This window comes from Emydura macquarii, unplaced genomic scaffold (assembly GCF_026122565.2).
Source record: "Emydura macquarii macquarii isolate MOO-44397 ecotype Brisbane River unplaced genomic scaffold, CSIRO-AGI_Emac_v2 contig_1477, whole genome shotgun sequence".
NCBI classification, from domain to species: domain Eukaryota; kingdom Metazoa; phylum Chordata; order Testudines; family Chelidae; genus Emydura; species Emydura macquarii.
Window position 1 is genome coordinate 902,663 of NW_027131614.1, and position 12,088 is coordinate 914,750.

At 39.8% G+C, this 12,088-nt stretch overlaps 1 protein-coding gene across 1 annotated transcript in view; it reads right to left on the minus strand.

The window, feature by feature from the left end:
* Positions 1-12,088, minus strand: part of CNBD1 (cyclic nucleotide binding domain containing 1) — a 164,040-nt gene that overhangs the window by 53,497 nt on the left and 98,455 nt on the right. Inside the window, exons 8-9 of the mRNA XM_067553512.1 lie at positions 4,548-4,657; positions 1,313-1,463 (exon numbers count right to left, since the gene is read on the minus strand). Of these exons, the coding sequence (XP_067409613.1) occupies positions 1,313-1,463; positions 4,548-4,657 (261 nt within the window). The remainder of the gene's footprint in view (positions 1-1,312; positions 1,464-4,547; positions 4,658-12,088) is intronic.

The window sequence follows — 12,088 nt, forward strand, 5'->3', positions numbered from 1 at the left end:
ATATTATAGGCTGACCTATTTAAAATGCAGTTTCAGACCCATTGGTCTTAATTATTATTTGCATTGTGATAGTGCCTTAACCAAGTATCAAGGTCCCATTTTGCTGGGCACTGAAAACATATGTGATGAAAAGGCAGTCCCAGCCCCAGAGAGCTTATAATCTAAGTATAAGGCAATACACGACAAATAGATACAATGAACCAATGAACAAACCGGAGAGCACAAGATAAGAGTGAGATGATTATGATTACTGTAATAAGCAACAGTCACAATACACCAACTGTCTATACACTGAAAACCCAGCACATTTTAAGAGAAAAATACCCTTCTATATTAGAGTCTTATTAGACATTTGTGTATGCTTAGCATTTCATTGCAATAGAGTTGTTTTAACCTTTTGTGTTGTGTTTGAAGATGTGCAGCTAAAATGCCTAATGAAAAACACCCAGAAAACCCAGTTGATGAAATTAAAAGAAACCATATTTTTTAGCATATTGTGGTAAAACAAAGAACATAGTCCAAAAAATTCATCCCATTTTAGGGAATATTTATCTAATTATGCACACCACAACAACATCTTTACAGAGAATAGCTTCAAGTGAGCTTAATGTGGACTAAAATTTGAAATCTGAGTAGCGGTAAAATCCTTCAACAGCCTACTTGGACTTTGAGTCTGCCGGACCGCCAAGGTGACTTTGATATATACTTGGAAGAAGCACTCTCATGTGTGAAATGTTGATTTTATATAAAATAGCCCAGTGTGCATTTGTCTTCCGTCAGCTGGCATAATTAGCATAGAAAAAAAAATAACTATCATTTCAAGTTATATCAGTGCAATAATAAAGGGGACACTTTAAGGGAACTGCATGGGCACTAAAATACCCTTCTCTTAATGTCAGCTGATGGCTTTCCTTCCGTTGCAATATTTTTATCATACAGTATATCATATTTCCATAAAGAACACCACCTATAACGCCATATGATAAGAATAACCACATGAAAAAAATTAAGGGGTTATTTGTGGGAAGAAGGAAGAAACCAGGAGCATGTTTGGAGGGTGAGAGGCCAGGAGGCATATTGCATGGTTTGAATGACCTGTTGACAATTACCAAAAGATCTTGGCAAAACAGAGGGTGAGGGGAAAACTTGATTAAATGGTGCACTTAATGCTTGGATGAGCCCAGATTTTGGCTGTTTATAATATCTGGATGGAAAGATATTCAATTCTTTTTGACGTTCAACCATCACCGCTTGAATCTTTGATTGATAATAATAAATTGCCAAAAAAAACAAAGGACCGCTTAATGCTTACCTAGTATAGCACTGGCATCAATGGTACCCAATTTAACATCTGTCGCAGTTATGACTGTGCATGTGAAAGGGGTCTGAAGAAGAATGCTCACTTCTCCAAAGGACTGTTTCTCATGGAGCCGACCCACAAGAACCTGTCTGATTCGTTTCGTCTGGTTGGGAAACATGAATATGTTCAGTATACTGCATAACTTTATAGCATAGCTGCACTGATATATTTTAGAAGCATTTTAGAATAATATAGAAATATAGGTGAGACAAGGTGGGTGCGGTAATAGCTTTTATAGGACCAATTTCTGTGGGTGAAAGAGACAAGATTTCGAGCTACACAGAGCCTTTCTTCAGGTCACCTGAAGAGGAGATATGTGTAAATTCAAAAGCTTTCTCTTTCACCCACAGAAGTTGGTCTAATAAAAAATGTTACTTCACTCACCTTGACTATCTAATATCTTGGGACAGACATGGCTACAACACTCTGAAAATATATGTTGACTATATTTCAGTTCACTAAACTGGCAGTTTAAAATGGAATTTGCAGTTTTCCCAAACAACAAGAGCAGTGGTGGATATTAATTTCATGATAGCTTGTGGAAATACTGGCTGCTCCATTTTAAATTATTTTGCATCCCCAAAATGATGCTTTTCTATGAAAATGTAGGAGTCTAGTTATTTTTCTGCATCAGAGCATGAGAAAATGTAAAAAGCTGATTTTGCTCCAAATTTCAAGCATAAGTGAAAGTAATCTATTTTCTTATTTTTCCTCTAAAACTTAATCATATGACTTGCTCAAAGCAGAGTACAAACGGTCACCCATAAATTCTTCCCAGTTTTGCATTTACCCAGTTTGATATATCCTTACACAAGAGTAACTCCTTTTTCCTTTGGGAGTAGAACCTACCACCTTACTCCTTTTGGATTAAACGCACCTTAATTTGTACTCAAAATGCTAAAAAGCTGTGTTATTGACAACATTATCTTTCAGCTTTATTGCTTTCTTATTATAGTTGTGTTTGAATACCACTGAATTCATATATCATACCCATAGAATTAATTGTCTGATTCTGCAACCCTTATGTTGATCTGCTCTTACTCATGTACATTATCCCACCAAGTAAGTGCTTAGATTCACAGATTTTAGGGCCAGAAGGGATCACTATGATCATCTAGTCTGACCCTCTGTATAATATAGGGCAAAAGAACCTCATCCAGTAATTTCTGCAGCAAGCCCACATCTGCTGGTTGAGCTATACCATATCTTTTATAGAGATATCCATTCTTGATTTTAAAACTTCAAGTAATGGAGAATCCCACAAAACTCCAGAGAAGTCATTCCTGTGCCTTATTTCTATTCTGAATTTGTCTAACTTTAACTTCCAACCATGGGATTTCTTTATGTCTTTTTTTCTGCTAGATTACAGAGCCATCGACCATCAGAAATCTCTTTCCCATATGTGTACATGTAGACAGTGACCAAGTTACCTCTTAATTTTGTCTTGGATAAAATAGATCAAGCATCTTTATTCCCTCATTATAAGGCTTGTTTTCCACACTTCAAATCATTCTTGTAGCTCTTTTCTTAACCCTTTCCATTTTGTCAATACCCTTTTTGAAGTGTAGACACCAGAACTGGACATAGTATTCCAGTAATGGTCTCACTAATGCCATATTCAGAGGTAATATCACCTCCCTTCTCCTACTCAGTATTCCCCTGGATCCAAGGATGACATTCACTCTCTTAGCTACAATATTGCACGGGAAGATCACATTCAATTAGTTATCTACCATGATTCCTAAGACCTTTATAGAGTCTTAGCATTCTAGGATGCAATCCTCCATCATATAAGTGCAATCTACAGTCTTTGTTCCTAGATGTATGACTTTGCATTTGGCTGTGTTAAAACATATGTTCAAATGAGTCCACCTTACTAAGTGATCCATGTTGGTTTGTATAACTGACATATCCCCATCCATAGGCAATGCATAGGGGGGGCATGCAGGATCAAGCACCCCTCCAGATTTCTGCTCGGCCTGCTGGGAAGGAGGGAGGGAAGAGGGCCTCTTGCCTTGTCTCACTGAGCCTGTCTCACAGCACATTCGGTCCCTATCCCTGTCAGCCAGGCCCAGGTGGGAAGTGGAAGGGCAGGACTGAGCTGCTTCTCACGCCAGCTGAGGGTGGCCACTCTTGGTCAGTACTCTGGGCAGCACAGGGGCTGCCTGGAAGAACCTGGATAGGGAGGCGGTGATGACCTGCCTCCTCTGCTCCCTGCCCAGGCCCATCTGCTGTGGAGAGGGGCCGAGCAAGCCAGAGCCCCCGCTGCCTCCCAGCACATTTCTGGCTTATTCAGCCCCTGACCCTGGCAGCTGGGCCTGGGTGAGGAAGGGAGGGGGTGGACCGCTGCAACCTCCCCAGGTGGGCTCTCTCTCAGGCAGCTGCTGTGCTACACAGAGGCAGCAACTTGGAGTGGCCACCTTCCACCAGCATGAGAATCGCCTCTGTCCTGCTCCCTGCCCCGGCCTGTCTCTCTGTCAGGAAAAGCAGCCATGAGCTGGAAACGCGCTGGGGGAAGGCACAATGGGAGAAGGACAGAGCCCCCCGCAGGTGACTTTGGTGGGATGGTGACAGTGTGGCGGCCCCAGGCTGGGTGCAGGGTGGGGGATCACTGGGGAAGGCACCAGGAGCAGGTTTCCTGGTCACTGCTCAGCCAGAGGTAGGGGCACTGCCTGTGCCTCCCCTGCTGAACCCTGTTTATGAGCTCCAGGGAGACACTGGTGCCGTGAGTCTCCCTGAGCTGGGGCTGGCCCCAGCTGGGCCCAGAGGCACATGCTTCCTGCTCCTGTAGCCTCAGCCCCCCAGGAGCCAGTGGGACTGGCTGCTCTGCCCCAGGGAGGTGGGGCTGGAAGTTCCTCCCAGAAGCAAAGCGTGGGGCGGTCACATGTCCCCCCTTTACATTGTGCCCCCCCCAGTATCAGAGGCACGAGTCGTCTATCTATGTCCCATCATTACTTACCACTCCATCGATTTTTTGTGTCCTCTGCAAATTTTAACAATAATGATTTAACAATAACAGATCATCAATAAAGAATGTATGTAAAATTTAATATGAATGAATAACTTTAGGCCAAGAATGGATCCCTTTGGCATCTTTACTAGAAAGTCTCTGTCAATGAGAATAAGGTTTGCAGAAGTGACCCCCCAAAAATATGAAATGCTTATTTTCCAAGAAAAATGAGCTTACCATTTTCCCCAATGGTAGTTTCACAAGGGCCTCAATTTCTCTGTACACATTACAGCGACCTGATTTAATAAATCCTACAAATGTACTTATTTCTCCTCCTTTTAAAAGCACTGCAACAAGAAAAACAACAAATAGTCATAAAGAAAATTCTCTAAAAATTTGTTGGTAAAAGAAAATTCATAATATTACAATAATTCAGCATATTGCAAGAATGAGTTTAAATTAAGTTGTATTATGTGGTTTTCAGAAGTAAAATGGTTCATTACTCCAATTTCTGGCCCCAGTCCTGAAATTTACCATGGGCAGACAGACTGCTATGCATATGTGTAGGCTTATGGAAGTCGGTGGGACTTTGCCTGAGCACAGCAATTCACCCAAACGTTGCAGATTGCAGGATTAGGGCCTTAACATGCAGTAATTATGTACAGAATTAATACATCAATAGACTGTACGACATACAGACATAATTGAGTGAAGTTATATTCTGAGTTTGAGTTGAGGCTTTTGTTAAAAAATAGGCATTTCTGAGTAAAGGGAAACCCATTTTCCCACAAAAATTGTCAACCAAACAAAATAAATACACTGCCACACTTGGTAGTTTTTTCTTGAAATCAGACCATTTAAACTAGAATGTAAAAACCTTGAATTCTGACATTTTTGAATTTCCAATATTTCACACCATGCGACACATAGAATCACAGATGATTAGGGATGGCAGGGACCTCAGGAGGTCATCTAGTCCAATCCCCTGCTCAAAGTAGGACCAACCCCAACAATATCATCCCATGTCACATGTATCATATCATGTCATGACATGGGTGAAACTCAACAGTTGCCACTGTAACGCCACAGAAAAGCAACTTTATCTAAGAGCACCCTTATGTAACAGCAATGGGCCAGATACTCAGCTGGCATAAATTGGTATAGTACCATTCAAGTCAAGGGAGCTATGCCATATTACACCAGCCGAGGACATGGACCAGCGAGCTGTAAGATTTTCCTAAACTCCCCTTTTATTGGTGCTTTCTCTCTCTTTTCCCCTTGACCCTGGAAGACATTTTCTATGATTCTGTAACAAGGACAGAGCCATGTTTTTGCTTTTGGAAAAAGAATCATCTAAATAAATTTGCTGTTCTGCAAGAATTCTGACATTTTACACTAACGGAAACAATGACACTAGCCCTACAATGTTTATTAGTCCACTACTAATGAAACTGTGGTGAAGGAGGCACATGATGCAGACAGATTGAACAGCTGTTGAGAGGAGTGGTTCCCTGGGATTACATTATCACAGACAAGTCAGTCTGGACCAGGTCCTAAACTAGTGTAAATTGGCAGAGTTCCAATTAAGTCAATGAAGCTGCCCTAATTTATACCAGCTGGCCCTCTAAGTTTCATCCACATTTTCTCATGGCTGGAAGAAATTAAAAACAGTAACAAAATTAGACACACGATTTCAAAATCCATGGCCAATATGTTCCTGCTCCTTTGTGCTGCTTGGCAATGCAAAGCAGCTGTAAACCCAATGCAAGCAGCCAGTTGTTGCCCGGTTTATGGCTACTTTGCATAACCAGAGTGGCTGAAGTGTCCTGGCAAACATGTCCCAAAGGCTCCAATAATATTAAAGAAGAAACTGCTGTGACTCCTCAGTGGAATCAAGCTAAGGACCAGAGATGCTTCGGAGGGCCTCTTTTCTGAAAATGACTTGGGCCAAACGGAAGGAAATTTAAAAAAAAAATGGTGAAGCCATTCATAGAGTGCAAGTTTTCAAAAACACTCAGCTTTGTCTTAATTCCGTTCCCACGGAGGTCAATGGGAGTTTTATTATAGCCTTTCATGGGAGGAGAGTTAGATCGGCACTTCCAAAAATCCTGCCTGTAATCTCTACCAGGGATTTGAAAGACACTGCACCAAACAGTGTGGAGAAAATAACTCAAGCCAAATAAGAATGTCGATGCCAATAAAAAGGCATCATTCTGAGAATCATGTAATCTCTAGAGAAAACCTATTTTCATGAGAACCATCAAGAAAAACATCAGAGAAGAGACAGTCCTGAAAATGTAATTAGTCAGAAAAGACTCAAAGCAAGCAAGAAAGAAAGAAGCAGGAGAAACAGAGTATCTGTAAAATGCCATAACGTACAAGTTACAAGAAAGAGAGAGTCTGCAACAACAGTAAGCATTAGGTCTGCATTTTAGAAGTCTTGAGGATAAATTGTGAAAGTCAGACAGAAAACAATCAGTCTGTGATTTATTGATCATAGAACTCATTATCCGAGAGAAAGATAGCAATTTAGTTTCCTAATCTCACTCAAGAATTTTTCAGAACAAAAGAGAATTTAAATATATCTAGAGACAAAGTTAGTTACTTCCTGAAGAGTCAGAGATCAGTATGGGACCAACGAACCACTCGTATCTGAGATACTGGCTGATACAATTCCTGATGACCTGCCTTTATGACTCAAGAGCCCGACTAATTGAAGCAAAAAAGCCTGACGACCACAACGTCTGAGAGAAAACTCAATTGAGGGGGAAGCCTGAGATGTTCTGCTGGATCTCTATCTATCTATCATTCATCAAGGCCAACCATTAGCAAAGATTTCCAACATTATCAACTCAAATCTCATGTACCGTGTAGGTAATTAAAACATGTCCTAGTTTATTTTCCATTAGATCTCTCTCAAGCCATAAATTGTTCTTTCTAAGATATGGAATCATTTAAGTGCAACTGCTGTGTGCTACGTAGTTACATAACATTCTTAAGTCCTACTGCTCCTAAATCACTGAAGAACTTTTGGAAATCCCACTCACTAATTCCAAATTTAACCTGGTAATCTGTTTTAGTTTTTGCCCAATCTGAGGTGGAACAATAAGACTACAATCTCAAGTAAAGTTTTGTAAAACACGGTTACTGGTTTTCTGAGAAAAAAATAAGACTTGCAGAAAAACAGCTGCAAAGATTTTTCAGCTAAAGCTAGAGGTGATTGTATAAATGTATGATTAAATATTCTTGTTTATTGTATTTACCTTCATGTTCATTTTTATAGTTACTTTAGGAAATAACACATTTTCAGCTGTAGCTATTCATGGTGTTATTTTGTGTGTCACCATCTGACTGGGCATTTAGCAAGTCTATAGTGAAGGACAGGTTTTTAATGGCTTCTTAAAGGATTTTATTTTAATATGCTTGTTTGCGTATACACAATTTACATTTATCCAGATCTGATCTTTTGAGGGGAACCTCACAACTGGTGCAGAAGGACAGCATTTTGGCTGTGTGGTGGGGGGCCTGTGCAAGAGGTCTTCGCTCCCCTGAACCCTGGAGTTGGTATTTTCAGCCAACCTAGCACGCAGGAAAGCTCTGTAGCTGGGATGTTGACAGCTGGTGTCAGTGGTAGCTAGATCATGGTAGTCATGAATCCAGAGCCAAAAGCTCCATGTAGGAGGACACGGCAGTTGCATAGGCTACTGCAGCCTGGACAGTGCTTCACCGCACTTTGTGGCCTATGTGGAAGATTCCATCCCCATTCCACAACCTCAGTGGAAGTCCTCTGCTCATGAGCAACTTACTTGGGCTGAACACGGGGAGCAAGATTTGACTCTATGTACAGTAGAGCCTCACAGATACGAACTCCGGAGTTACGAACTGACCGGTCAACTGAACACCCTGTGAAGCTCGAAATAAGCAGTGGAGGGGAAAAACAAATAAAAAACAACCCCCATCCTCCCAAAAACGGTAACATACAGTGCCTGGATTTCATCTGAAAGGTACAATAGGCACAGCTGGGTCTTCTGTCCCCAACTCTACTCCCCATGTGAGGGGCGGGTACCGTTTCACCTCCCCACCCCCACCCCACTGGGAAGGGGATGCTGTTTTCATCCTCCCTCTCTCCTCTCAGGAGAGGGACAAGCTTGCTGGTGTTGCAGCCAAAGCCTGGCCTGGAGCGGGAGCCGGAATCAGAGCTGCTGTCTGCTGGCTGCGCTCTGGAGAAGTTTTAAAAGGCTGCAACCTGTGCCCCAAAACAGCCCCAGCTTTGCCTGTGGCTGCATTCCAGGGTCCTGACAGCATCTCTGGCAGTGGAAGGAGTAGAGGAGGGAGGGGTGCTGGCAGTGGGCTGGTGGCCACAGAGTACCATAAAAGATTTTTTCAAGTCTACATAATTTTCCTGCATAAGAACTAAAGGCGAAAAAAAAAAAAAAAGTATCTAAACTTAGTTTAATTGTCGTTATGAAGACTAGTGCCAGCATGTTTTGCTGCCGCATATTTTGTAGTGTTATTTGAATGGACATTTAAATCGGTGAGCTTTTTTGTTGGCTTTTTTTTCCATGCATAACAAGCACTAAAAAAAGAATCAAGAGAAATTACTTAAAATTGAAATATAATGAAATGTAAACTACAGTACTAAAAATAAAGGGAAAATATAAAATAAAAGATTTGATCAGATAAGGAATATGTTTCTGTGCTTGTTTCATTTACATTAATATGGTTAAAAGCAGTTTTTTCTTCTTCATAGTATGTTTTAAAGCTATATTAAGTCAATGTTCAGTTGTAAACTTTTGAAAGAATTACCCTAATGTTTTGTTCAGAGTTACGAACATTTCAGAGTTATGAACAACCTCCATTCCCGAGGTGTTCGTATCTTCGAGCTTCTACTGTAATTGTCTCCAAAACATGGATTTACTGCTTAGCTCATGGTGCAATGTATGATTCTATTACAAATTCAAGTTGTGCAATTTTTCTTAAATTGCATTAGTGATCAATATATTGTTTTTCCATTTTTTTTTTAACTCATTTCATGAAACCTCATTACTAGAAGCCAGATCTTCCTCAGTGTCGCTTCTTCATTAAGGGTATACCCAATAGGAGTTCCTTTTTATAGTAAATCAGCCTTCTGAATTCTTCATTCATGTGTTTAACTTGTGCTCGTCTAAAATAAGCAACTGCTTCTACAGTATCATAATGTTATTATACATCATGTATGTTACCCCATAAGTCCAGTGGGGGGATCTTCACTGTGTACAAGGGCTTAGCATCAGTTAAGTCTCACTTAAGTTTGTAAAAGAACTTATGCTGGCCATCTGCACAGGGGTGAAATTCATCCATGGTGTGTAACAAACATGTAATAAGACATATTCCATGCGATAAAGATGATCACAAAATTCTAACCAGAATACAGTCAAACTAAATATTTTTTACTGCTGTCATTTATGCTATTCCAGGCTCATGGAGCATTATGGAGAAGAGGTAGGGGAAAAATGAGGCCTGAATGTCAAAACTCCTCATTTAGCACTCTGTCTAGCAGTCATTCTGGAGCAGAAATGTCAGAGAGGAAATGCTGGTATTGGTAAATTAAAAAAAAAAAAAATCAATCAATCAATCTAGAGAGTTCATCCCAAAGCACAGAAACAAGACTTGGATGATAGGAAGTTTGATGCAACAAGCAAGCCTGTTTCAGGACATTACAGAAGGAATAAGCAAAGTAATTGATACAGTACCTAGAGAATTAGAAGACCATGAAAAAATAAAGTTCTTTACAAATTTGCCATTCTTTAGACTGTAAGCTTGCAAAGGTATGTGACTAAAAAGAGCTCAGCTGAAATTAATGGAATGTTGTGCAATGCTCAAAAGTGATTATGTACACTTTAGTATGAATACAACATATTAGCTTTTCCCAGAAAAAGTGTTTGTTTTACACAGAACTGAGTAAAATAATAGAGCTGTATTTCCACCCCTTTGTCTCTTTAAATTTGGACTGTAAGCTCTTTTCATTCTGTGTTTGTACAATGCCTCGCACAATGGGGTCCTGATCTATGACTGGAGTTCAAAGGCACTATCATAATAAAAATAAATAAATAGTTTATCTTTCAACAGTCTGCAGCAGAGCTCTGGTAAGCGGGGTATGTTTGCTGAGGGGGTTTAAGCTCCTTGCAACACGTCAGCAGGGCTGTCTTATCTTTGATTCTAACAGATGTACATTAACATTAACAAAATGTTCCTGGTCTGTGAGTCTAACATCTGCACAGGCATAAAAGTGTCCATTTGGGGGCATCCCTCTGGCGTATAAAAGGGCCTATGAGTCAAATCGTGTATTTCTTTACAGGCCGTATAGACCCATATTTTTTATAAAAAGTCTCTAATGCATATTTTATAAGGATTTTCTGTAAAATATATTATATTTACAGAACCCACATCAGTGTGATGTGGTGTAAAGGTTTTTAGGGATTCTCTTTTGGGATGATCTGTATAACTTACTCAATTTCCTGAAACTAAAGTAATATGGCCATTACAAACGCATGTAGATAAAATCTTTATACCATACATCCATGAATTGTGTATATTTCTATATATATGCACACAAACACCGGTATAGCCATCATAAAAATTCTTGTATTTCTCAAACCTTTGTATAAATGTTCAACTATTATATAAGCCAACTTTATTCTGATCATGTGGCTGGCACTAAGCTCAACTAATGTCAATGACAAATGTTTCCATAACAATCAATGTGCTTTAAAATGGGAAAAGAGAAGGAAAACTATAAAAGAAAGAGAAAAAGTAAACTCAGTAAGTAGCATAAACAAAAAATTAATGAATCAGGATACTATGGAAATTTTATTGTCATTCTTTTTATATCATTGACTGAATCCTTGTCTTGACAAATACTGTCCAGTTATCTAAGACAGTGTTAGGTAACCCAAAATAGTTTTGCATTACAAATAATATTGGCTAGTCAATTGCATTTTAAATTATTGATTGGACATCAATTGACTGAATTAAAGTCATATAACCTGTTGCCAAAACTAAAGAAAGTTCAGCAGAGTGTGTCTGATGTTTCAGTATATTTAGAGTAAAAATAAAGGAATATAGGTGAAATATGGAAACTTATTCAACCCTTTCTGCAGTATTTAAGATATATTGGCTTTTTTTCTGAAGCTTTGCAGGCTTGCCAACTATAGAAAGGGAAACATAACCACATTTTCTGGGTATTGCAGGGAGAAAGGAATGGGAGGCAAATCTTGGGGAATGAAAGCCCTTTACTCCTACATGGGGTTGGGTATTTTGCACAAACCTGACTCAGAATTGTCTCTTTTGTACTGGCTGTCACTGCAGATGGTCATGTTGACATATTAGATTACATGCACCTGCTGCTAAGCCATAACATGGTCAAGACCCCTACTTGACCTACAAGAGCCTCCTACTACCTGCTTTTTCTCCCCCTTGCAGGGCACCGAAGCTAATTCATCCATAGGGATGCAGTAGCCTCTTTGAAGCTACTATATGGGGAGTGACAGATAAAGGAGATCAGAGATGGGAGGGTGAGGCTAAGTCAGAACCCCTCAAACAGGGGTATTTGTGGAATAGGTTACAGGTAGGAATGCGCAAAAAAAATTGACGAAGTGTTTTCAGTAAAAAATGGGCATCCAGCAACACCTAAATGTTTTGCAAATTTATGTCAGTTTCATAAAACTGTCAGCAATTTTTTAAAAAAAAAGTCAGAACATTTTGTTTCAACATTTTCAAAATGAAACATTTAAATTTTT